The following is a 27784-nucleotide window of genomic DNA, read 5'->3' on the forward strand; positions in this document are numbered from 1 at the left end:
GAACGAGTTCTGCTTTGCATTCCTGGTTCAATTAAGATTTAATCAAATTTCAAGTTAGCAGAACTCACCTAAACAGACCCCACACCACTGCCTTTTTCTTCATAGCAAGGTAAAAAAGTGCAGCATCTAAGGCATCATTGTTCCTCTGGAATGAAGCTTTTGCAACCTGTAGTGAACAAAGCCTACTATTATTGATGAAAATACAAAAGCTGCTTTTACCTAAATAACATGTGCTCTATGTCACAGAGGATGGCCAGGTAGACAGCTCTACAAAGCAGCAAAGTAATTTCTGTGAGAATGTTTTATTCCTATGTAACAGAGCTCTACACTGTAAATGCTTTTAAGAGTCAGAAGAACAACACTATTGCAGATAGCAACCCCTCTCAAGCACAGTGGGACTTCAGGAATGGACAAATAAAAATACTTTATTTGAAATTGTTACAGTAACTCATACTATTAGGTGAAATTCCTCTGGCAATACATTACTTAAAAATACTTAAGCTAGTAGCAGTATTTCTTGAATGAACCCTGGGTTTTATACAGGGCTCTCATGTAATTTGATTTGGAGTACTAGGATAATTGTTTTGCTTCTGGATTCTTTGATTAAACTCTAACATTTAAAAATGTATTTTTACATTAGATGACTTGGAAATTTACTACAGTAGGCACATTTAACAGCATGGAGCTAGAATCTGTAACCAGTAAAAAGTACCTTCTCGATGCACCTTCGAAGAGTGTTGATATTCCTGACCCACCAACCAATGCCCATAGCTCTCAGTTCAGACCACTGTGGGTCTCCCTTCTGGATAGCAGGAATCATATTGATCAACTCCTCCTCAGCCTCAGAATGGAAAGCCCATGCAAAATGGCAAGTTGACAGGCCTAAACAACAACATAAACCCATACAATTCAGAAGACTAAGAGTATCTAATAAGTAAATGGAATATGTCAGGGATGCAAAGTGGGGTCTCCAAGCTGGGTACATCTGACAGACATCAACTCCCTCAAAAGGAAGTAGAACTGTTAAAGGAACAGCAAAAATATATATTTGCTTGTTAGGGATGTTCTCTCCACTGTACTTCTTTCATAATTTTCCAGTACATCATTCATAAATATATAAGAATTATATGTTGAGGGACTGAAGGAAAAATATTCTGTTATCACAGAAGCAGACCCATTTTAGGCCAGAAACCTTTCTCTCTGCTCTTTAGGTGGTAACTTCTTTCGTTTTCAGTATTTCACAACAGCATTTACTCAAATGAGAAAAAACCCCAACCTGCTGTGATGAAAATAATAAAATATTCTTTAAGATAAACCCACACTCATGTAAGGAAATGTCTTAATTCTTCCAGCAGAAAAAATTAATTACATATACAATCTGTGTTTTATCTGATTGGGGAATTTATTCATGCCTTGAACTGGATAGGCCAGAATCTTCTACTCTAGAGCTGTATTTTTTGCTATTTACAGTATATGTAGGGAAGCCTACACCGAGCCTTTGCAAGATAATGGCCTTAATGAAATAGAAAATGAATGCAGATAATAGAAATATGACATTAAGAATCAAAGGTAAGCAGATGGTGTGAGGGTTACCTTGGTGGAGCAGCTGCACACGGTACAGGGGAGGCAGGGATGTCAGCAGGCAGGTGTGCAAGCGCATGGCCAGCAGGTACCGGAGGCCACATTCATCTAAGGTATCTCTTCCTGTGCCATATAAAACACACTTTGAACATGCAGCTGACTACAGTAGACATGTATACAAGTTATCACAACAGTGTGTGAGGAATGTATATTTCTAAGGCTGCTGAGAACCTGAACAACAAGTTATTTATTATGTATGAACTACAAGTCGATATTTACATCTGTTTTTCTTTCCTACTGTATCTAACCTGATACAGCTTTGTTATCCCAGAATACCCAAAGACTAAGTTTACATTTGCTGAGAAGAACAAGAATGTTAATTCAATAATATCTCAGTTACTAACCTGAGTAATTCTTATCTCTGTTCTCATCCAGTTCAGTGCTTGTTGTGGCCACAGTGTCTGCCAAAGCTACAAGGAACATCTGCTCCAGTCGAGTGAGGCCTGGCAGACTTGAGTGCATCAGGTGGCTTGAAAGGACACTGGCGTGTTCTCGGCCAAAGTAAGTTGGCCCATACTGTGACAGATTAATAACTTTGGATTTACTCTCCCTCTTTTCAGGCTCAAAATCTATAAAGTCTTCAGTTGTAACAGGTTGAATCTGGAACAGATCCGAGTACTGATCCTCTGTTTTTCTCTTTGCATGGTCTTCAGAGCCCTGAGGTATTTTAGAAGTTTCTTCAGCGACGTAAGTGGCATCCTGATCTGCAGCAAGCAGTGCATACAGTGGCAGTGGGGGAATCGAGTCTATCTCTGTGTAGTCTCGGGTACCATCTTTCCCAGCAGTGATGGTATCCTTGGCAGTACTGCCACTCACACTGATGGTGCGAGAAAGATGGCGTTTAGGACCAGTCCCTTCTCCAGCTTCTGTGTCTTTGACTATCGCAACTTCTCCTGCAATGCATTTAACTAAATGCGACAGAATGGCTTTGGCTCGGCGAACTTTGCCCAGGTCCATCAGTTCTAACAACTGGGTTGGATGATACTGGGGTAGAGTAGGTGAAAGAACATGAGCAGCTTCAAAGAGGCCCCCATCCTGAATTACAGTTGGAGTGCCAAAAACATCATCCACAATACCTGCCCCATCAATTACACTGGTCTTCTTCACTACTGCGCTTGTTTTGAACGGATCTGGTGTTGTTGAGTCTTCAGAAGCAAAAACATCACTTTCTCCATTACCAAACTTGACTGCATGTTTCCACTGGGCATAAACGTGCATTTCACAGTCCATTCCCACCACCAGTATTCCATCTCTCACCCAGGACAGAGACACAGGCAGGGAAGGAGTGCCATCCACGGACGAAACCAAATCAATGGACCTCAGCAACACCCACTTTGACTTCACACCTTGTTTTATGCTCCCTCCTAGTGGCAGGGTGATGACAGCTACTCCCTCTTTGCTGCTGGTTTGATCTGTTACAATCCCTGAAAGCCTTCCATACATGAAGATGTTGGCACCCACTCCAACTGTCAGTATATGTGAGCCATCTTCTTTTGAAACCCAGTCCAAATGCACCAAATGCTTGATACTGGGTACCAGGTATTTGTCTTTATTCAAAAAAGCATCTGACTTACTGTAAACAAATAAATTACTATCCACACTGACCCTTGAGTCAAGGACACTTCCAACCTTAACTAAATCGTCCAGATGAATTGTCTGTTCCAAAACCCACTCTGATCCTCCAGTAGACTCACATTCAAGTATACAAACATGCATGGAAAATTCTTTGGAAACAAACCCATTATGCTGTATGGGTTGTTTGTATGCTACTGCAAGACGTCCTGTGTAAGAACAGCTAACAGCAACAGGCCTCCCTACAATGCTCACTGTACTGCTGTTGTCTTCCCCTTCATCATTCATTAATGGCCATTTTCTCCAGTGGTACGTCTCCTTCTCTTCAGCTTTGCTGCTCAGGTCTGTCTCTACAGTGCACCTCCAGAACCGCACTTTGTTGTCCGAACAGGACGTTACTATCAAATAAGGTGCGAGGCAGACAGGGTATATTGACGAGGAACTCAAGTGACCTGAAGTCAGAACAAACATATTTACTTTTAGTAATAGACAGAATGCTTATATGATTAGGGCAGACATAACACTATCTATCGACTGCTAGAGAACTTTACAATCTGGTGTTATTTTTTAATTTGGATTTGGATAAGAGCAAATTAAATCAGAGCTGGTAACAGTCTTGCAGCTTGAACATCACCTATCATCTGCATTTCAGGTCACTATTCAAAGAAGGTAAACTGGAACTGAACTAATTCAGAGAAGGATTCTTAGAACAATGAGAGAAATATATAACCTTAATCAAATGAGAGTAAGGAAGTTAAGATTAGGCTCATATAACCCACCAAAAGGAAACCTAAGAGGGAAAGGGAAAAAAATAACAACAGGAGAGACAGAAAGACAATAAGAAGGTGTAAGTGCATCAGGTAAAAAAATCCACTGTATACCAAACACAGGAATGCTGACAAATGAATATAAATTGTTCATTAATAGATTAAGACTAAAAGTTACATTTCCAAATATTAGAGCAAAAAGTTTAGGAACAGCTTTCCTGTGGGGACTTGATACACTTCCAGAAGAGTAACATGACATGGGCATGATTTGAAAGCACCTTTTCAGTCCTGTGTTTCCTATATCAGTAAATCAGAATCTTATAGGCTGGGGAGACACAAGTCCACAAACTAGGAGATAAATCAATGGACCAACTGCATAGAAAAAGCTGTTACAGTTACCTGCTGAAGGAGTTGCTCTTACTACTTCCACACCAACAGGAAGATCCAGTGGTTGGCTATACACAAGTCTGGAGCTCAAAATGAGTTTACTAGCAGTCTGAAGATTAGCAATTGATGAAGATCGTGGTATAGGACCTATGCCAGGTGATACATCTGGAGAAGAATCCACACTCTTCTGCTCAGGTACACTAAGCTTATTATCTGCTGAAGATGCTTCAGTTGGTTTTGCTATATTAAAAAAATGCCAGCAGGGTCAAAAAATTGTAAGGACAAGGCATGAATATCTCATAATTAAATTTATTTCTTTATACATGAGCTCAAGTTGCACACTAAATAATTATATGATGTGTGCAGGCTGTGTCAGTTTTATTGCATGCTGTGACTATTCACTTAAGACATCCGTAACATTCTGAATACTGGTAGTTTGAAATAAACCACTGCTTAAGTACATTACTCACCCCATCAACACAATTTTATATTGTTATTGGTATAGAATGCAACCAATGTTTGTAAGGAGTTTTACTGCTTCTGTTACATTGATACATTATTCTGAAGATCCTTGGTTTTCAGGCTTCTGCTTGGCAAAGGTGACACAATTTGTTTTATAATAAACAACCAAAGTTTGTTTTATTCTAAGTAATATGATAGAACTGCCTCTCTAAGAAAATTACAATCACTCACCTAAACAGGCTTGCACAGATTTGAGATGAAGGTGCCACATTTGAAGAACAGAGCAGCCACTACTGTCTTTTTCAATTACTACCAGGTAGAACTTCTCTGAGAAAGGTGGTGGACGATACCCTGTAATTTACATATTATATATAATATATAAACATATATATTCATATAGGGTCATAACATTTATATTCAACATAAATAATTTTTCCATAGCAAAAGATTCTCTAAAAATTGACAATAAAAACCCCACTTTCGTCTTTGAAATAACGGTTAGAGTTTAAACAAAATATTGAAACAGTACCACTGGTAGCATGCATTGACATTTTGATTGCTCTTGACAACAGAATAATTACAAAATAGATACTAACTTACAGACAATCAGAGTACTAATGACAAATGTAATTTATTAGATATTTGCCTTCCCATTCAGTTTGAACCATTTTGCCAGATTATAGACTCTTCTACCTGCTTGGTTTCTTCTTTTTTCTTTTGAAGTTTCAAGTCTACTATCAAACTCCTCAGGGACTTTCCATTGTACTAACTTGAAAGCCAGATATATTGACATCATCACCTGCAACTACCTATTGATGCAGAAAATTTGCTTCTGTTCACATTTTTATATATAACATATGCACTTTGAAAAATGTACTTTATCATATAAATTGTTTCACTCTGAGCAATTAGAATGTCTTTGTTTAACACCATTTAGCAACAATTCATATGAGCAATACATAACAGCCATTTCACTGAATTTTACAGATTCTCATTTAAAAGTAAATTACCACATGCCAGCTAGATTTTAGTATCCCTGAAGAATATATTTTGCTACCAATTTATTCATATTAGTTATAGTTTAAGGTTTACCTTGTGATGGCTGGAAAAATATCTCAGTTTCCTTCCCTTCCACATCTTCCTTATGTGGTTTGTATCCCAAAATGAAGTCTTCTTGGAAGACATGAAGCAATTGTGTGTTTGAGCCACACTGAAACATTGAGCAATTGTTATGTTTTCAAAACAGTACAGTAAGATTTGGTATTAATGCAATTATTATTATGCAATCTGTCTACCAACGAGGAACAGTTGCTTTTATAAAGCTTAAAATTTTCATCAGAAAACCCAAATATTTTCATCTTATGAACAGCATGTTCTAGAACTCGTAATTTCTATATTGAAATAATTTCACTGAGGTCTGCCAGAATAGACAAATTCTGTAATAACACTTTTGCTGCAATTATTGACAGATTAATTAGCATCTGATTAATTTTTATTTCTTTGGTGTTGAATAAGTAACAGCAGCAAAAAGTCTCAGACTTTTATCCCACTTCAGTGGGAAGACATGTCTACAGTGAATTGCTTGGGAAATCTGAAAAAGGGAATAAATTGCAGATTTTCCTTCTCTCAGATATCTTCACATTTATCTTTTCAGACAGCAACGTATTTATTTGCAGTAACTCTACCTCGCTACAGAGAAAGCTGCTCATGGTGAAATCCTTCCCTGCTGATAAGGAAAAATACATCCCCAAAATACAATGATGGCAAAGTTATGCTGCAAAACACCTTTTTGGCCAGAGAAACAAGATGGTATTCCCTGTACTTATTTATAAAAATTCTAGCAAAATGTTTTGTAAATCTGAACTTAAATTTGGAGATTCTGTGCTATTGATACATGAAAGACATACAAATTTATTGACAGTAGAGAAATACTTACTTATATATGTCAAAACCCCATGGTTTCCAAATTAAAATTGGTAAAACTCACTGTTTTCACAGGCTGCTAACAGAAAACAGCACTGCAGCATATATCATCCAAATGACTAAGAAGGTGGTTTAATTATCCTACATGCTCATTGGTTGAGAAGTATAGGTGTGTTCATAAATTTATTTTACAATATCAACACAAAAAGCTTGAAGTCATACTTGGCTATCATTCTTACATTTTGACAGTTAGATCTAATTTTTAGGTTTGGGCTTTTAAAAGTTATTTTTGTTTGTTTGGGTTTGAGGGGATTGTAATTATTTCCTTTAAATTATGATACCATGGAAACCATTCTATAGTAAAGCTTTTTTTCTTCAATAATTATGCTTAGAAAATATTGTTTTCCTCTAAAAATGAACTTTGAGCTCTTAGCAGCTAAGAGAAAGCTGGCTTAGTAAAATATTTAAGGTATCTCAATATTCACAAAAATTCAAGGCAGTCATTGTCACCATAGAGAAATGTCATCTCTTTTATGTCTTTTCAAAAGATTAGGGTAATTAACAAACAAAGTTATTAACACCCTTATATGATACCCTTAAAGAGTCAACCATTTATTTACTTTGTTAGTTATGGCATCAAGCTCAATGATACATCCTGGTCGAGCAGTAGATTGTTGGCTCACAATATTAAACACCTCCCCAATAAGTTTCTGAAACAGAGAAAAATGAGTAGAATTAGTATATTTTTCCTTTGGACAGAAGAAAATTGCAGTTGCTTATGATAAACTGATGCTTCAATTTTTCTTGTTGGCACAAACCATAACAGAGCTCTTGCAGTTGTCACTTTGACACTCATGAATAATGTGTTTATCAAAGCATGTGCACTGTTGTGAGTCAGTAGCTCATCATGGGGATGAAACACCAGTTTTTATGGAAGCTAAATATTGCTAATTTAAAGATTTATCCTTGGATAACACTACATAATGTATCTGTGCAATGAGAAACAATATACCATTTCACTTCTTTTTCAAGCTTCAAGGTTTTGTCACAACATGTAAAAAACTCCATCAGTACAGCTTATATATAAGCTGAAAGTTCTATTAATTTTTGGTGGAATGTTCATAGTCATTGCTCCTAGAACAGATCCTTTAGACTGATCTGAATACTGACAGGACCTGTCTTGCAGGACGGTTTATTAAATAACAGTAGAATGGGAAAAATTTAAGAATGTGTTTCCTCATACAGTAACAGTATAAGGTCAGGCTTTACTTTTCCTAAAGTTACAGAAATGAAAGATAAAAAGAATGAAAAAATTGGTTATTGGAGAAAAAAAAAAGCTAATATGACCCTTAGCTGACTCCCTTATACCCCACATCTCTGCCCTTCCTCATATACAGATGTAGCTGCATCTCAGTCTCGCTCTCCTGTTTTTATCTTCCCTCTTGCTCTTAACTCTCCTTTTCTGAGAGGACAAACTAAGAAATCCTACTTTTCCTTTTCCCACCTGCCAAAGGTTGGGGAAACTTGTATGGAACATTTTGGTTCAGTGCAGACACTTTTGGTAATAATAGCTGCAGGTTTTTTTGTTAATGCTTACAGACAGGTGCAAAACATGCAACTATGCAAGGTGTAATGCATAAGATCCTATACATGGAATGGCACAAAAATCACACAGAACTAAAGAAAGACAAACCACTGGAAGGGGGAAAAAGTGAATTATGTAGTTGTACTTTAACAGTTTCAAACCAAACCATTGCTACATAAAACTTACAGATGATTCAGGGTCAGATAATTCATCCAGAAGTTTTCGTGCATCTACAACAGCTTGATAGAGCCTCAGGTTTTTGCCATCTGATGCAACAAAGCAAGCACTAGCAGAGTTGCAATAGGTACCTTATAGAAGAAACAAAAAATTTCATGATGAAAAAAATGGCAATCTGGTATCAGGTAGTCTGTTACAATTCTTAGTATATGAAAATGCTTCAAACATAATTTTCATAAAGCATTGAAGCAAAAAACCTAAGCAAATGTGTGTGTTAATACATTATCATTTGAACTTTGAAATAATTTCCTTTCTGTTCATGACTGTAACTGGAATTCCTGAAAAAGGTTCAATAATCTAAGCTGATCTCATGTATGCTTTCAAATACTATTCACACAAGTCCCAGTTTGTATTCCAGCTAAGGGAACCTAAGGAACTACATTCCTTACTCTGGTGATGTCTGATTCATTGGCACCTCCAGGGAATTGCTTGGAAGAGCCAACTCCAGATTCCCAAGGTTGTCACACACAATTCAGGATAAGGGTCTAAGGGGAAACTATTCAGCCATAGCTTTCTTCCTTGTTTGCTGACTCTAAGCTCTTTGCATAAAATTAACTACTATGAATATTCCCTTCTGGCTTGCAGTTGAAAGTGCAAATATAACAGTGGAGGGGAGAAATAGATCTGTCTACAGTTCTAAATAAAATATGAAAAATTTTAAGTGTCTTTTTGCTTCTCAACAGTATATACAATAGGCTTGACATGAGATGTTCTTTTCTGATATACATCTTCTTCTAAACTACAAGGATGCAGCTCATTACTTGTATTTGGAACACTTTGTGGGATAGAGACAGCCCAAAATGTTACTATGTAAACAGAGAAAATTAATTTGCTTTATTTTAAATCAAATATATTATGTATTTATAACCAGGCATTAATATAAAATTTAATTTACACCCACAGCGCAAATGGCTTTTAGTACTGTGTACAAAGATGACAACTACTCTAACAGCATCTTTGTGATAATTAGAAAATTAGTATCTGTGTGGCTGGATAGAGTAACATTTGTATAAGTAATTTTCTTAATTGCAATGGAAAGCCCTAAAATTAAAAGCAAAAACTGAAAAATTGCCCAAGGCCATGACACATCAGATATTGTACAGTCTGACCTCTGAAAAAGTGTTGTTTGCAGTTCTGTAAAGTTAATGCAGTCTGTTTCTTTATAAATATCCTGGGTTCCAACCGGGCTTTTGTAAGCTTCTGGTGGTCTGAAGAATTTCAGTATTGTTTCAGGACCTCCTAAGCAGTTTTTAGTCAGCATGTTAAAGGAATTTGATAATGCCAATTTTGGCTGGAAATCTTCCCCAGTAACTCTGATGTTCAGGTGGCCCAAATACTAGTTCTGTTCAACTGCCCCTGCACATGGCCAGCACCCTGAGCCATCAGCACAGCTGCATTTGCAAACCACATCAGTGCAGAGAGCACTCAAGGAAGCTGCCTGAAGCGCTGGGGAAAGGCAGCATCTTGTTCTCTGCAGGAGCAAGGAGTGCTTACTCACACAAAGGAGTTTCTGAGTGTCAGCTGATCCACAGGGACTGCAGAAACACTCAGACCACAGCAAGTGTTTTGCAGTAGCTTAGCCACAAATGAAATAAAAATGCTTAATTTGCATAGTAAAAGGAAATTTTTGAAAAGTTAAAGTAAATATACTCCAAATGAAACAGTACTTTATTTTAACAAATTAATTCTACGTGAGTTAACTCTGTATGGAAACATGCCAGGTATACTCACCAAGGCAATAGCTGGGAATTAGTGTTGGAAGCCAGGCTACGTTAGAGAAAGCAGAGGTGTGAAGAGAGTTAATTCGAGCCAACTCAGACACTCCTCCCGTGTAGGATAAAGGTCCTATGGGGTCTACTCGCCACAGAATCAGCTCACTATAGATTGCATTTGGGTCATGGAATGTACGGGTTGCTGCATTTTTAAGTTGCTGCTTAGAAGAACCTCTCTTGTGTTTAATGGGATCCATCATCCTGTTTATCCTGTCGGAGTCCCAGGAAGTGTCTGACTCAGGAGTTAACAGAGCATTGTGATGGGAAGATGTCAGCAGCAGTGGTAAAACAGAATGGCAGGCCAGATCATTGAGGTGAAAGCGGTGTCCACAGTACCTAAACTTATGGGATACAGTTAGCACAGTAGTGAAAGCTGATTTATCAGCAAAAGTAACTGCCCATTGGTTTAGAGAGCCATCTATATGTTTGGAAATCATCATTACCACAGGAGAAATTATATTCACTTTTGCACTGTCCTGGGCAAAGCTTGGTCCTTTATTTGCTAGAGTATTATCTGGAAAGTCCATTGTTTTCTGCTGTGCAGCACTGCTGCTGTCTTTTACAAAGACGGGGCAGGCATACATCATAATATTTTTGCTAAGGGAACTAGCATCTCCAGATGGAAATGCAACAGGAATCCTAGAAGAAAATGAAACCTAAAAGAAAAAAAAAAAAGGAAAAAAGTTAGAATATATGAACTCAGCTTCAGCCTGAACAAATGCTAGCTGTTTTACAGGAAGTACTTAAAATGAAATTCCTACTGATGTTCAGCTCTAAAGCAAAGGACAATGTTTGTTAACATCAAAAATAATAAAACCATTTCAAATATACCATACCTGAACTTGTCGAAAGATGCCTGGAGTATATTCATCTAAATACTTCACATGCCACACCAGAAAGGTACCATCAACAGGATGGATAGTAAAAAGCATATCTGGATTCCTGTTCCATTCCGTTAGGAGCAGGTCGATTTTCCGGTCTAACAAAACTGTCGGAAGAGGCAGGCGTGGGCCCGCTAGCAGAGATGTTTTGGGGCTTCCCTCTCTTTCTCCATCTTCATGTTCTGAAGAGCCTGTACCAGTCCCTGTCTCTGATTCTCTGTCTATAGACAAATCTGCAACAGAAATGTGCCATTTTATGCAAAGATTTCCCTACCAGTTTCCATTCAAAACACAGTATTTTTAAATCTGCTAGTAGCTCAGAACTAACCAGATTACTAACCATGATCTAACTTCATGTGTAAGCCTTTCTCTTTTTCTTCTGCTTCTTCCTCCTCTTCAGCTTCAATATCAAAATCTTGTTCTAGTTGTTGTTCTGAAATTTGTCTTAGATGCTGCATGAATACTTCAATAGAGGATGTAAAATGAAATTCTTTATTATTCAGCCAGTGGACGACAAAGCCTCCACTTCCTTCATCTGTATTAAAAGCAGTTCCAGCCAACACCGAAGGAATATCTGTGGACATTTTCAAGAAAAAAAAAAAAGCTATGTATTAAACTATATAAAAGTATATAAAGCTAGATATTAAGCTATACATTAACCACTCATCTTTTTATTCATATATGTATGTACATGCACATTTCACTTATTTTAGGTATGACATAATTTGTGCCTGCAAGATTAAAATAGGTAAAGATCAAGATTTTACATCCAATTGTACAAAAACCAGTAAAGATATTTTAAGGTCAATAAATTTACATGAAAATTTATTCTCAGGTGAATGGTAAATGATATTTAGTGGTTCTAACTGCTCAGTTTCATATGTTGCAATGTTGCCTTTGATGTATGGATTTTAGGTAAAGCATGTTAATGCTCTTTAGTCTTTTCCTTCTTTAAAAATATTCCGCATTATTCTATAAAAAGCAGCTGGTTTCCCACCAAAAGACACTGATAAAACTCTTTTTCAATCACTACATTTTATAGGATGCAATTACTCTATTCATGATATACCATGGCCCCCCAAACCCAAGAATCAAACACCAATCAGACTGGAAATTTATGCTTCTTTTGCCTTCTGATCTGCAAAGATGAATTTAATTTACTCACAAAGGTGCTGAAGGTATCCAGAATAAATTCAGCTTAATTTGTCTTAAAAGACTCTATGCCAAATAACTGACCTCCTACAAGTTGCCTCTATTTGGCAAATAAAAGAATGTGCATCTCAGCTGCCTTTATTTTTCATGTTGTGCAAATACATTATTGCAGTCTAAGAAATGGTTGTATTTCACCTGTATTAGGGTTGATGCTTGCAGCTATGTGGAAGTGACCAAGTGCATTTGCTTGATGGGAAATGTGACGCTGAACTTCGTGAGTGCCCTGCTGATCTGGCAGTACATCCGTGTGGGTGACAAGAACTGAAGATCTCCTTTGTCCTTTTCTCATATTTTTCAAATGATGAATTGTCTGTTGCAATTATAGAAAATAAATTAATAAATACCAAAAACACTCTAAGTTGAAAAGTTACACTTATATAAAGCCTATAGCTTCTTTCTACCAAAGAAATGAAGACTAATTTCAAAAGGATTATTTTGAATAGATTTCAACACAGGTTAGAAACACTTATGTACATCAGATCTACCCAAAAGTAAAGCTCTCTTAACAGTCTTCTAAAAGTTCCTTTAATACGTACTCAACAACACCACAAACATACACAGGATTACACACCACATTCATGAACAAGATTAAAACAATCTAAAAGCAGCAACTTTTGCGACATAATTTTATAATGAATTATTTTTGTATGACTGAAAATTTCTGAGAACACGTAAAGTGACAACTGATTTAACAGCCCAAAGTGTAATTGGTCCCAAGCTTCCATGATATTGACAGCCATGATATTTAAGAAATAAAAACTTGGTCTAATTGTAATAGTCTACAAATGGGTGGTGAGGTGTTTTTTTGTTTTCCTCTCTTTCCTTGGTTTTATATTGATAGTGTAGCAAATGAGGATAACAAACCACCACTTTGTCATCTAGCAGGATTGTCTTTATTAAACACACTTGAGTAATTGTATGTTCCTTCTGTGCACAAGAAGGATCACCTTTGCAGCCAGTGATTAGTCAATCACACAACTAAATGGCAGAACCGATGTTTCTTGCTCCTTTATCTCGGACACTCTCACACATCCCACACAGCTTAATTAAAACATTCTCACATAGGTATTTATGGCTGCAGATAATCATTGGTATGCACTTTCTCATGGGAAAAAGGTGCTTGTTAAGGTGGACCAAGAGCAGCTGCTTCTACAGATAGGTTTTCTCTTACTGTAAACTTAATAGACTCACTAAGAATATAAGACTGTCACTGAAACAAAATTATCAAATGAAGTAACTAAGTTAAAGTTTTACTCTTTTCATTGTCTTTATAATTGCAGGCTTTCAGACCCAATCAGAATGAAACCACCATTATTATTCCACATTAAACATTGTCTCTTCCCATCACTGTTAGTTAACTATAGAAAAAATAAATTGAGTTTTAAAAACACGGTGCTTGGCTGCAGAGTTGCAGTCTCTGGCTTTTTCCAGTGTTTAGGTTTAGCAATAGACTTCAAAACCTGATATGAAATAATTCAGGCTATTCTGTTATGCATATAGGGACTGCACAATACACATTCTTAGAGCTTTATATCCATAAATATTTGAAGTTTTAAGAATCGTGAAATAAAAATTTAACAAATTAATTATTTACATGTACCTCTAGTGCATGTTGTATAGTGTCCTTTTGCTTTCCAGACTGAGAGATGGTGCTGCTGATGCTGGAAGTGGTGGTTTCACAGATCTGCTCCCCCAGGAGAGTATCTTCAGGTAACAGCGTCTCTGCCCACAGCCGGCAGATGCCATCGATGCATGACGTGAGTAACACATTACAGACCAACCCCCTGATGGCAGAGACAGCAAAATTACTGCCTGGGTAACTCAATTAGCTACATGAACACAGCAGAAATTAGGGGAGTGTACAAGAATTTAGTAGTTACTGTTTTATCTAAATTCTGCTTCTCTCCTAACTGAATGTTAACATGACTACAGTTATTAAACTTGGTGATACACAAGTTTATGGGAAGATGTTGGTATGCCTTGTTTCTTGAAAGTATAAGAAGAGAAATCTCATGCTCTTGATGGCAAAACATTAAGCAGAATATTAAAAAAACCACTTGATCAAAGGCTGGCTTGCTTTTTGAAAAAAGGCAGCTTTCAAACCTGGGCATGTACTTGCTGATGTTCCGCCAGGAAAATCCTGTCACTGCTCGGGGATGCGCCAAATAAACAAAGGAAAACTGCACATCCTCCGAGCATTTCTTCTTTTCTTCATTCTCGTGGGGCAGGAGAGATGACTTCCAGCCAGTCATAGGATACCAAACCTTTAAGAGGCAGTCATCCTAGGTAAAGCAATAAAAAACCAGGGGGTTAGGTAGCCATAATTAAAAAGGTAACAAAAAGATAATCTCAAGTAATAAGCAAACTGCTGTTCTGGTATTGTTCGTAAAAACTTGCCTCAGAACTAAAATTCATCTCACTGTTTAACTAACAGTAAGTGCAAGCAAAAATTGCTTACCTATTGAGACTTGTAAACCAAAATGAAACATTCAAATGAGAGGGTGACATTAAAGAGAATTATTAATTGAAAACTTAGCTTGAATAGTGATTTAACAAGAAATATTGCAAACTGAAATAGAATTGATAACTGAACCTAAAATTCACTAAATAAAAACCTTTTCTAATTTATCCAGACATGTGCATATTATACCAGTTTAAATGTGTATGTTCTATCATAACAATCTCATTACTTTCAACAGAAGTAAAAAATTGATTATGTGCATCTGAAAATTCATAGAAGTATACTACATCTAAAAGAAAAAAACAAATATATACATATATAACACATACAAACAAGTCTGTATCACTGTCATTCATGTATTCAGTAAGAGTACATAGATAAATCCAATTTCTTGCTGCTGAAATTCATGGAATTACACAAAAACACAGCATTACATGAGATCATAATTTACCTTTTCTAAGACTACAATAGAATGTATGGCCCAGGACTATTCATATTACTTACTTTTGTCAAGCAAATGAAAAATCTGCAAAAACTCCATTATACCTTTTTGTCCTTACCTTCCCAGCTGTTGCGAAATATTCACCATCAGGAGACCATGACATCAAATGTACTGATGTTGCAGTCCTACAGAACACAAGAGCAAGTTAAGTAAGGCCTATTTATTCTAAAATATTATTTCATGGGTATTCAGTTGATTCAGTGTAACTGTTGATTATTTAAATTTAATATTAAATTAAGTGAAATTCAGATTAAGTATTTTATAGTTGTTTCTTTAAGCACAACTTTTGAAAAGCAGGAACATAAAAGTATTTTCATATTTTATTGGAAAAATAGCTCAAAAGATTGGTTTAAGTACAGCAAGCCTAGATTAGACCCAACAGGAGTGAGGATAATTTATTTAAAATAACTTACATTGCTTGAATTTTAGGGTATTTAAAAGCACATTTTAAAATATAGGTGAGGTTGCATTGCAATTTGTCTTAAAACAAAAATTATCTCACTTGCACTGCCAGACACATTTCCAGTCATTTAGAACTGGGAGAACTTTATCATCCTTGATCTGATTGTTGGCATCATCATCTTCATCTTCCTCTAGAATATCATCAGATGGAGGGGCCCACAATTGCAAAAAGTCCGTTGCTGTCAATAACCTGTTACCTGAAAAGGAGTGATACCAAAGCTGTGGAACCAGGATGACAAAGGCATGTTCAAAGATTAAGCCTCTCATCATATTTTGTTGTGAATTATCCAGAACAGGTTGAAAGCTAAATTTTAGTCCATTTAAAATATGATAGGGTATTCAATCATCTCACCCAGCTGGTTTTATTAAAACGTTATTAATTTTTAATGTCTTTTATAGCATATATATATATATATACACATTTACACATACACACACTATATATATGTACACACTATATATATGCTTTTATATATACACACTATAAAAATATATATATTTTATAGTATATATAGTATATATATACACCATAGATATACCATATATATATACACACATATATATATATATATAATAAAAATATACATATTTTATTATGTATATTTATTTATTTATATTTATAGTAGCTGTCTTAGTATCTTCTAAGAAAGAACACCAAGGTTTTTTGGTGACTTTGAATCATAGAATAGTATTTACCATGAAATGTTGCAAACAATAGCCATTCACATCTCAAATAAATACACAGACATCTTATAAAGATCCATGTCCAGTAGATTGTTGACTTTAATTGTGCTAAAGTTCTATTTAAATGATTATTAGTGATAATTTAAGTCAGTTAACACTGTGATTCCCAAACTAAGATCTTACATAAGAGACTCAAGCACTTGGCAAATGTTAACTGTGGCCTCACATTTTATGCAACGCTGCCTGAGAAGAGGTAATTTAAAATCTGCATATTCAAGTTCTCACTTTATTACATTAAAAATATTTTGTGTTCAAGTAATTCTAATTATAAATGTTGACCAAATGCTTCACAAATGATGCACTACCTTGAGGATCCCAGGCCAGGTTGTAGGTCATAGAACTGAGGAAGAATTGCCCAGTTTTTAGCCACTGACACTTCAGCTGCTGTAGCATAAAACCAGACAAGGATTAATTCTCACATCAACAGCAAAAAATAAAGATATTGGTATTTATTTCTATATGAAATTTCTATTAAGCCTGTTGCAAAAGTACTCAGTGGTAGATTGCTGAATGTACTTTTAATATGCTTTTAAATTGTTTTGTAAAATGTAAACGGATTCCAGGGTGCCCAGCAAACCAGATCTGGACCTACCCCACATACAAATATATCTGTAGATTACTTTGAACTACTGTGTCCATAGATTTAAAGGAACATAAGGGATAGCAGTATAGATGCCACAAAGATTGTGAAACTTGCTTGAGAACATCCTTAATGCTCGAGTGCTCAGCCATGGCTGTGCTGTTAAAACAAGTCTGGGTGCACTAAACAAGTCTGTGCTGTACTTCTGCACTGTGCCTCTGACAACCTCTTCAAATAAGAACTACCAGCTTGTCACCGTGTCATTCTAGTATGAGGCTCAAAAAGAAGATGTTGGGAACTTAGGAGAAGTGCAATTCACAATTCAGTTCCTTCAGTGGAAGAATCTACTCATCCAGTTTTATTATAAATGGTAGAAACTGTTTATCCATCAATCTGTTGCTTGCCGACATAATATAATAAAAATAACTTGCAGACAGACTTTTGCCTCTTCTAAGAGCCTAAACAGAATGCAAAATATGAAATACATACTTACACAATTTCTTTTATGAGAATTTATACCAAGTGGTTCAAAAATGCAAACAGCATTTCCATATGATGCTGCAATCTGGGGAAAGAAAAAAAAAAGTTGGAGACTCAAAATGTAAGGTTGGGAGACATGTGGAATTAGTATTCCAAAATAGCTAAAGAATTTCCTGTACCTCTTCTATGTGTCAGGGTTCTTGAAAAGTGAAATTAATAGAAATATAATTAACTGTGTTATAGGTATATTTTCTTAAGGCAGTTGAGAAGAACTCACTCCTGAAGAAGCCCAGCTTTCAGATTTTACCTCTAAACAGGGCAGATAATTTGTTCAGTGGCACTAACACAGTCAGATGTGGTATATTCTTCTAGGGCAACTACTCTTAATGCATACGAGAAAGCTGATGCCTTCACTGCTTCTGCTCATGTCCTGTGTACTTCACAGCTAACTAATGCATTAATTATTAGTGTCTGTGTCCCTAGATTCCATTTGTATCACTAAATCACTAATTAATACTTACAATAAGTAGAAAGAAATGCAATTCTATTTTTAACATTCAAATACCTTTTGACACAACATAAATGGTAAAGAGAAAAATTGAAGTATATATGCCATTGAACCCCTCAGTTTCTTTCACCCATTTATTTCACAGAAATCTCTAAACACAACATAGTATTTCTTAGGTATTTATCTCAGCCTGCTCCTAATACTCATATTCTTTAAGTATTTTAACTATCTTTAAAATCCCTCTTTCTTTTTAAAAAGATTTTTAAAAGATAAAATGTCTTTTAAAAGAAAAAAAATAAAATTCTAGAAGTCCTTCCCATCCAGGATCTGGTTTCCTCAAAACAGAAATGATGCAAAAGTTTAACGAAATTTATTATGAAATCATATTTCTTCCTTAGGAGGAGGGGGAGAGAAGATTGCAACAACAGATTCAGTCCTAAAGTAAAGAACAGACCGTGAGTTCAGAATCCTGAATGCAAAACCACCCAGGGGTTTGTGGTGGTCTGGTAGGGACCATTTCTGAAGCTGGAATCTCTCTCCCACTCTGACTGGGACTGCACTGCTGAAGTTCAAGGGCTCTGCCAACTCAATCTTCCCCAATTCTAACTAGGTCTTCCTCAACACTGTACCAATTTTTACCCAGCTAATTCTAGTCAGCAGTGGCAACTGACAAACAAAATTTACTCATTGCACTACTGGACCTCCTAGAAAATTTTTCCCCCTCCTCTTTCTACCCTCTCTCTCTAGCATTGTTTAGGGATTTAAAATGACAACACAAAGCAAATCAAGGGGCCATGCAGTTACAACAGCTCATAGAGTAGCACTTCTAAACACATTAAACATGCTGCAGCCTTTCTAGTTAAGTATTTCAAATTCATTACTTTGCAGGACACACAGACACACCCATATGTGTATATATATGTTAGATAAACAGTTTATCCATTTCTTCTTTAGTTAGATGGAAGCATACAAAATGGAGACAGTAACCACCATTTCAGTACCATTCCAGTTCTGATGCTGTACTTAACTAATGCATCTGCCCACATTTTGTGACACCTCTTATTGCAGATCCCAGAAAGGGAAAAAATCCTTTGTTATAAGATGTCTCCTGTTTCCTCGACCCTCTTCCCTCCCCCAGATTACTATTAAATTGAAAGAATAAGACTAACACAAGAGGTGTTACTCAGAAAGCCCCAGATCAGTAAACTGTGATCTTTGTTGTGACATTAACTCTTTTATTCTTTTAATGTATTACGTTGTCATTCAATTATTCAATTTAGAGTTCTCAAATTTTAAAAATTCTATACAGATTTATTAAAATCCTTACCCTGCCTTGGCGCTGGGAGCACTCCACACAACTGACCTGGATGTTTCCATGTTTAGCACCGGGAATAATCTGTACACATTCAAAGTCATTTGCCAGAATAACAATGTCACAACCAGAGCCATATGCCTGAAACAATTTTAAAAAGAAACAAAATTAAATGTTTATTTTAAAACTAACTGAACACTTGTTAAACTTTCTGTTTTACTGGGATGGTCACAGCTTCCAAAAACATCAGTTACAATGTAGCGGATTTGTTAATAATTAATTCAATGAGCAACAATTAGAAACAAAGTAGCAAGAGGTCCATTACTCCACTGGGTTTAAATCACAGCAAACAGAAAGAGTAAAAAAACAAACCAAACACCCAAACTTAAACTGAGAACTTGAGCTCTCTGTTTACCTTTTATTTTGTTTGTTTTAGGTTTTAATTCTTTTTTTCCCCTCCTCCAATTCTTGTTGCATCTTAGAGCAAGGCAGTCAAGCCAGGAGCATTTCTTAATTTGCATGTACGTTTCTTCAATAGGTGTGTGTTGTACCCCCTGCCATTTTTATTATTTTTTTAATCAAGATTTTTAAGTGATTCTTTTCTAGAAGAATGTAATTTCTGGGCTTTTCTGAGTTTTAAGAAGTGCACGTTACTATAAGAATGTAAAACAACAAAGATTTCTTTTGGATATACTGTTGTGCAATATACTCTATATTCTAAAGAGTTTGTTTACGTAGTAGCTATAGAACAGTGCTAGCTTGAAGCACTTTTTATTGGCAGGATAAATATATACCTGTCTGCCAACCTTTCACCTGTTCTAAAAAGTTTAATCACTCCAGATTATCTGTCCCACTGAGCTCCTGCATTCAGGCACAGAAATCTCTCCTTAAGATCAATCTCCACTAAGCCTTTTGCAGTAACCAATTAGAGCTGGAAGTCTCTTTCCTTAAAGTAACTTTTCCACTGATTCCAATACAGTAGGTAGTATAGCAGCTGAGTTAGGCAGAGCACAAGTCCTCTACAGGGAATTTCAGATGGTACAAAATTACTTACCATTTTAACTTGTCCACTTCCAAAATACTGAGTCAGCCCTTGCCCTCTCCTTTGAGATCAATCAGTTTAAAGGCTATTTTATTGTAAATGTATGAGAATTGTATTTGTTTTGATTTATCACCAGTGCCCCTCGGTGGTCGCATTAAGATAATGGTGTGAGAAAACCACTGGAATTAGAGCTGACAGTTTAGGTCTCATGACTTTCTATGTCTACTTCTAATTCTCCTGGGAAAGAGCAACAAGTGAGAAAGGCTGAAAAAAAAAGGGCTTAATTTAGTGAAAGTACGTCACTGCATGGAACAGAAAGGAATGGCAAGACAGAAACTCAGTGCCCAGAAATTAACACACCATACAACTGTACACACAAAAATGAAAACTGCAGCTAAGACAGATTGTCTAATAGATTCCCAAGGTCATCTCACAAAAATAGAGTGACACAGTGCTGTCTGAGACATAATAACCCACCCTGCTGTTCTGGGAAGCTCTGAGGAACTGATACCGGGGTGATTCACACTGTAAGCAGGATTGCTAAAAGGTTGTTGGAGGGAGATTATCTGTGCAGCAGAATATCCCAGCTCCTTGAAGACTAGGCTATGTGATTATTAGACCCAGTCTGGAAGGGAGTAAGTTATCATTAAAATTGAATAGGATTATTTCTAGAATGTAAGAGAATGAAAGATGAAATTCTGAAATAAGTTCTGGCATTAAACAGAAAGTCCTTTTGTTTTGTTGCTTTCCTGTTTCTATAGTGGGATTCTTTACAAAACAATCTTCACCAGCAGTGCTGAATGCTGGACAAAACAGTATAGGCTCCTTAGTAGGAAGAAAAAAGATTGAAACCAGGATGTGAATGCCCAGAAATAGACAGGAAAATAAAAGCACATCCTCTTTCCCCATAATTTATTCAGAATTCTAATACGAGAAATTGATTCTCCTACTTAAACTTCAAAGGGTGAGCATATTAAAACAGAAAAGAATTGATTCATCTTCTTTTCAACAGTCTTCCTCATAACTACTAATACAAACCTACTAAAGATGTGATTTAAATTATCTAAATAAAAAGAGGTGCTGATCCACTTAAAACAAGGACTTAAACCTTTCAAATTCCCTATTCACTGTTGGTATTCATAAGTTGAGTTGCAAATTTCAAACTACATTATACATAAGTTATCATTAGTTGCAATTTTATTGGCAAGAGACATGTATGTGTGTCTCAGAAATTATAAAAGGAAAAGACTTAACACTTTCAATTTCCTTATGCTTAGTGTTCTTAAACATGCCCATTTGTATGTGTGTGTATGGCTCATAATGCATGAAACAGAAAATATATTATACTTGGCTATGTCTGTTTATTCTGTGAAGCAAAAGAATTGAGTGTCTTTCTCTTGAAATATTTTAGTTTTTCATCTCTCTTGTCCTCCACCTGCACTTAACCCACCAACAAAGCATTAAATTTCCAGTTAATTATACTATGTAGCTTAGTTTTACAAAGTTAAGTAAAAAGGTTTTAAAAATTAAGTGTGGTTTATAGTAGATTTATTTTCCTTGAAAGATTCATCAAGATACAGAGATCTTTTTCCTTTGTGAGATCTTATTACTGTCACTTGTAGCCATCCTAATCTTTGCCTGTGTTTACTGCTGCACCAACAAGTGACTCAGCAACCTGAGTGTCCTGTGCCAAGAGAGGGGATCCCTTGGTGAGGGGCATAGGCAGAACCCATTGCCAGCAGCAGGACACCAGCCTTCAGCTGGATGTTAGAGCAATTGCTGCTATCCCTTGGTTCTGGAGTCATTTTCTGAGTGTAGATATTTATTCTGAGAATGTTTTATTTCTTGAAGGTATATTAAATCTTGAAATGATTTTATGAAGTCATTAGAATACGTCTTTGAAAAAGGTCCATATACTTTTATGTACTGAAAGATACTTTCATATTTCATGTTATATGCCTAAAAACAAGTTTTCCATTTGATGCTTTTAAGCAGCTTTTCTGATGTCTTCTTTATATTAACTTTATATTAACTTTATATTAAGATGTTTTTACTTAAAGAGAACACTTTTCTGTTAAATCCTCTTTTCTTCTGTCCTTATACTCATAATGCAGCACAAACACCCCACAGTGACAAAGAACAGGGAAGTGTAGTAATATTTAACATCAGTAGTTCCTTCTTAAGGATTCAGCTGACATCTTCAGGAGGTCATTTGTGCCACCACAGGTCTCTCCTGCCAGAGAAATAGCAGCCACAATGTTGGTGGTAGCAGTCTGACTGCCTAACCTGATGAAAGTAATGGAAAATCGGTAAGCCATTCAGACAGGAAAGCTGAAAAATAAGGCACTGAGATATTGTAATGGATGTGAGCAGCACAGAGCTCTTAAATAAACAGAATTATGAGCAGTGACTGAACAAAACAAGTGCAGTAAGAACCACCCACATGGAGTATCTGCCAGCCTCCATTTCTAATGTCACTGATAACTTCAAGGAGAAAATTAAATGGAGTTGCAAAACTGCCAGAATGCAAGGATGACTTGCAGGATCCATAATCAGCTACTAAGCTGTAGTTTGCCAATGTCTGCTCTATCTGTCAAGATCTGGGACCTCTGAAATGAACAATTACAAAGCTTTAATTGAATGCAGGAGCACCACACAGAAGTAGGACATTGTGTCCTAGTGTAAGAGTTTATGCCATATCCTCAGTTTTCAGATAATATGAAAGCAGCACATGCTTCTGTCTTTTTCACTTGCTCATATTTTCCAGTTTGCTTCTGGAACTAAGAGACAGAGAAACAATTATTCCTTCACATTCTCATCTTGTTTTTTCTTTATACAAATATTTTTCTCTGTATTAAGAAACCAACAAAATTCTCTTTCTACAACCTGCAACTCTTTACAGTTTGGCATAAGTAATAAACGTAATAAAACACGTAACTCTTTACAGTTTAGCATAAGTAATAAACGTAATAAAACACAAGTCCTCAAGATCCTGTGTGTACTATCAGGGATGCAGAGGTATTTCAAGATGGTAAATGATGTGGAGGAAACAGAATCAGCCCACAGTGGTATTTAAAAAAATAAAATTAATGAACATCCAAAATTCTATAAATTAAAACATCTATTGAAACCTGAAAGTCTGTATTGGGCTTAAAGGACTCCTCTAGTAAAACAACACCCATCTTTAAGTTTCTGGCTACAGACATTAAACATGATGCAGAAATTCCTCCACCTTCTGCTTAGCAATGAAGACACCTGAATTCTGAACCGTTTCCAAACTTTCATCAATGGACACAACACTTACACTTCCTCCCCCTCCTCCTTCAAAGTACTACTAGAATTACATACACTTAATGCAAACTAACAAAATAATTGAGAAACAACTACTAACCTACTACTAGCCCATGGCCTGTAAAACAGGCTTTCCTAAACTGACATTCAGACAAATTCATGATTAAATAATTTACAACATGCTTAAACATACAGAGATAAAATAACTAAGGATTTAGATATGAAGCATCTCTAATCCAGTTTACATAAAAACAGTAAAGAACATATATACATATATATATATATATATATAGTCATAAATAACTGAGAGGGATTTGCAAATAAGAAGGATGAAATAGTGAAAAAGTAGGAGAACCCTACACAGAAGAGAAAAGCTATTCTCAGTTGCTCTATCTTGTGGACATCTGTGTGAATGAAGATTTTACTGGTTTCAATGAGGCGAAAACATTTACAGGGGTGTGGAAGACTCATCTGCAACAGCTTCTGAAATTTACCACACGCAGCTCTAGGCTAAGTGTCAGTACTGGCATGAAATATGTTAAGAAACTTGTCCTTTTCAAAAATGAAAAATAATAAATGAATTTTTTCTCACTTTTATCAGCAAAGTTCTCAGATACCCCTAAAATCTGACCTTCTGATTTTTCATTAAGAATGTTTATAGTTTTGTATTTTGTGCCATTAGTGCAGGAGTAAATATTATTTCCTGTTTCTCTGACACTTCAAATTTTTATACTTACAGAATCCAGCCTCTAGGTAAATGACATAGCTATTTTTATCTATTTATTTTTAAGCCCAGACTAACCTTAGAAACAGTTACATTCTGCTGTAGCTGCTTAACCAGCTCTTTCTGAACAAAAGCTAAGTGAAATCAGCTGTGATTTGAAAAATGCATTTTACTACCTTTAAAAGGTTTTTAGCTGCCAGTTAGACTGTGAGGTACAAATACCTCTTCTGTCAAGGAGGGTGTGTGCTGTAAGGCCTTTCTGCTTAAAGCTCAACCCTCAACCAGAAGGTTACAAGTTCTGTAAACTCACTTGTGGAACACAGTTGACAATATTGCTAAAATGAGAGCATGAACTAACAGCAAGCTGAAAACTGCACAGAATTATTCCTAGAACTTCCCTCACTCAGTACTTCAACCCTTTGCTTGAGCAGTGTCTTTTCCAGAGCTCAAACCAAGGAGGCTGAGGAGCTTGTCTGGTACAACACAGCATTATGCAGCTATTTTGCTCCTAATCACCCTTCCAACACTTGTTCCTGTATCACCCCCTCTACCACACTGGCCACAACACAGCTCCAGCATCCACCAGGCACACCACTCATCTCTGGGCCTCACCCTTCCTTGGGAAAGGCTGGATACATGCTAGGAGTGCTGCAGGCAGATGTGGGAGCTGAGGGAGGAAAGGATCCTGCACATTTCAGAATAAGCACTGACAAAACCTTTGTAGCCAACCTACAGACACCTGTCTCTATTTTTTTTTTGGATCTCTATAGTTTTATGGAGTTGCTAATACTTGTTTTAGCAGGCAGAGAAAAAAATAGTGGAAAAATTCCTTTCCCTGTCTCATTCTCAGAATAACTAGATGACTTTTACCAAAGCTTTAAAAAAGTTGAGGCAGACTGTGTTATCATCCTACCTCTAGCTACACTGACTTGGGAATTAAAAGCTTACCTTTATCCCCAGCAAGGAGTCATGTAAACAAGCCAAGGAAAAACCACAAAGGAGAATTGCAATGTCCCTAATCAGGTTAGAAGAAAATGTGTTTCTTCTCTCAGAATCCTAAGATTGCTGGACTTAGGCATCTAAAACACATTCATTTCAAGAGGAAGTTTCTTCTACTCCTCCTTAAAAAAAAAAAAAAAAAAGGGAAATGCTTCCAAAACTATTAACTACTGTGTTATATATGTGTACCCAAGCCATTATTCTGCTGTTAAGTGGAGTATTTTTAACAGAAGTGATTCATTTCTTCACAGAAAAAACCTGTATTTTCAAGTGCCTGTGATGAATCAGTTGTAGCAATTTTGAACCATTCTCACGCATTTTCAATGCCCAAACATCAACCAAAATGTGAGTGGGCACACGTGCACACAAACAGCAGCTCCTGTACCATAGCCCTATGGATTCCCACAGACACCTATGCATTCCCAGCGTGCTGTACACATGTCCCTTGCCCTCTCCCTGCTCTGCTGGTGCTGTGTGCCAGTGCCTGACAGGTGCTGGGGCTTCAGAGCAGGTCTGCAGAGTCAGGCTCTGTCACCTGAACTGCAAAACCTGCCTCAGGATCTGAGCTGAAGTTATGGCAACAAACAGATCTGTGGTTTGGGGGCATGAAGCTACATCCTTACAGGTGATGTTGAATGACAGAATTTGAGGTTAGGCATTAATGAACCACCTGCAGTCAATGGTAGATTATGACTCTACTAAGGCACACAGGCAAGCCATTTCCTAAGAATCTGGATATAAGACCCCAGACTATCTGCAGCAGTTTTTAGCAGTACAGTTTACTCTAGGATAAAGGCCTAAAAGAGCAGGAAATAATACTATGAATACAGAGAATGAAGAAAAAGCAAAGAAGAAAGTTACAGCTATGGAAGTCCAGAAAACACATTTATTAATACATACTTGTCTCTTTAGTTCCTTGTTTACTGTATTATAAAAAATTGGATACAGCAGCCAGAGAACAGAGCATGGTCTGCTATACGTACTTCCATAATTAACATCCTACCAAGCAATCCTGCACTGTTTTGGAAGATGCTACTTTTGCTCTTGGAAAATTCTTGTATAAACCACAGAACACCCTATGATTCATGGCTGATGTTATCAAAACTGATGAGAATTAGCATAAAGTTGTGTTGCATAATACAATTTGATTGACTTTTCAAATTGTCATAGTAAAAAGAAGCACTTTAGAATGGGAATACGAGTAAATGACTTCTTATATAAATATCAAAAGTAACAGAGGCCCCTTTAATAGCAGTATGGCTGCATAGCAGCAGAACCAGGAAAATAAAGACAAACATGGCACCTTTTATTTCTTAAGACTCTCCAGCATTCATTACTGAAATAATACATCTGTGATAATCCATTGTAAGCTTTAAATGTTTCACGAGTCGGCTGACATTTATCTTATACCAAAAAGGATGCTCTGCATAATATTGCTTGGAACTGGTTTGTGCCTGGGATATAATCTTGTTAATATAAAATGCAGTAAGACAATTGATTCCCAAAGAATAAGATACTGATTAGATGGCAGCAGGAAAACACTGCAGAAGCTGATCAGCCACTAAAATCAAAGCATACCAAACATTCATAACCTAACGGAGTGAAATCGACATTAGAAATAGACAATAAACAAAAATAGCCTGTGAATGAGAAGCAGATTGTTTTATAAACTACGGTCCTCTTGAAATTCATTTAGTGTATTTCTTTATCATCTCTTTCTGTTTCTTTTCCAGTTTGAGAGGAGAAATTCACAAATTTGTGTTTTATCAACCTCAGTAATGGAGGCAGACGCTCATCAATAGCGGGCAGGCTTCGTCAGAACCCCAGTGCAACTGACTGTGTGCGCTTTGCAGGTGATATATAAACACACACAAATACATTAAAAAAAAAAATAAAAAATAAGGGCAGACAGACAGAAGTACCCAGCGAAATCCGAGGACACACACCCGGGGTTTCCCGGTTGATACAGAGGACGGAGCGCTGGCCAGGGGCGGCAGGCGCTCCCCGCTCGGCCCGCAGCGCCCCCGGCCCGGCGGGCTCCCCCTCCCTCCGCTGTCCCCGGGCCTACGGCCGCGGCGCCCGTTACCGTGAAGGGGGTGTCCTGCACGCTGCCCACGGAGTACCCGTTGTCGCCGGGGTTCACGGCGCCGGTCAGCACCTGGTGCAGATGCATCGCGGCCCCGGCCCCGCCGCGCCACCGGGACCCGGATGGCTCCGCGGGGGCGCGCGCGAGTGGCGGG

At 36.9% G+C, this 27784-nt stretch overlaps 1 protein-coding gene across 2 annotated transcripts in view; it reads right to left on the reverse strand.

Annotated features, from left to right (window-relative positions):
- The window catches only part of DMXL2 (Dmx like 2), a 47964-nt gene extending 20193 nt beyond the window's left edge, over nucleotides 1–27771 (reverse strand). The window contains exons 1-21 of one of the 2 annotated variants that reach the window (XM_015638696.3): nucleotides 27631–27771; nucleotides 19504–19629; nucleotides 17682–17753; nucleotides 16914–16992; nucleotides 15905–16061; nucleotides 15461–15527; nucleotides 14543–14721; nucleotides 14040–14223; nucleotides 12575–12749; nucleotides 11568–11801; nucleotides 11183–11460; nucleotides 10306–11002; nucleotides 8524–8645; nucleotides 7373–7462; nucleotides 5922–6039; nucleotides 5061–5180; nucleotides 4380–4607; nucleotides 1986–3665; nucleotides 1594–1704; nucleotides 713–882; nucleotides 69–166 (exon numbers count right to left, since the gene is read on the reverse strand). In XM_015638696.3, coding sequence (XP_015494182.1) covers nucleotides 69–166; nucleotides 713–882; nucleotides 1594–1704; nucleotides 1986–3665; nucleotides 4380–4607; nucleotides 5061–5180; nucleotides 5922–6039; nucleotides 7373–7462; nucleotides 8524–8645; nucleotides 10306–11002; nucleotides 11183–11460; nucleotides 11568–11801; nucleotides 12575–12749; nucleotides 14040–14223; nucleotides 14543–14721; nucleotides 15461–15527; nucleotides 15905–16061; nucleotides 16914–16992; nucleotides 17682–17753; nucleotides 19504–19629; nucleotides 27631–27717 — 5072 coding nt within the window. In that variant the 5' untranslated portion in view covers nucleotides 27718–27771. The remainder of the gene's footprint in view (nucleotides 1–68; nucleotides 167–712; nucleotides 883–1593; nucleotides 1705–1985; nucleotides 3666–4379; nucleotides 4608–5060; nucleotides 5181–5921; nucleotides 6040–7372; nucleotides 7463–8523; nucleotides 8646–10305; nucleotides 11003–11182; nucleotides 11461–11567; nucleotides 11802–12574; nucleotides 12750–14039; nucleotides 14224–14542; nucleotides 14722–15460; nucleotides 15528–15904; nucleotides 16062–16913; nucleotides 16993–17681; nucleotides 17754–19503; nucleotides 19630–27630) is intronic. The other variant, XM_015638697.1, reaches the window with a different exon arrangement.
- Between the last annotated feature and the right edge of the window lie 13 nt (nucleotides 27772–27784).

This window comes from Parus major, chromosome 10 (genome assembly GCF_001522545.3).
Source record: "Parus major isolate Abel chromosome 10, Parus_major1.1, whole genome shotgun sequence".
NCBI classification, from domain to species: domain Eukaryota; kingdom Metazoa; phylum Chordata; class Aves; order Passeriformes; family Paridae; genus Parus; species Parus major.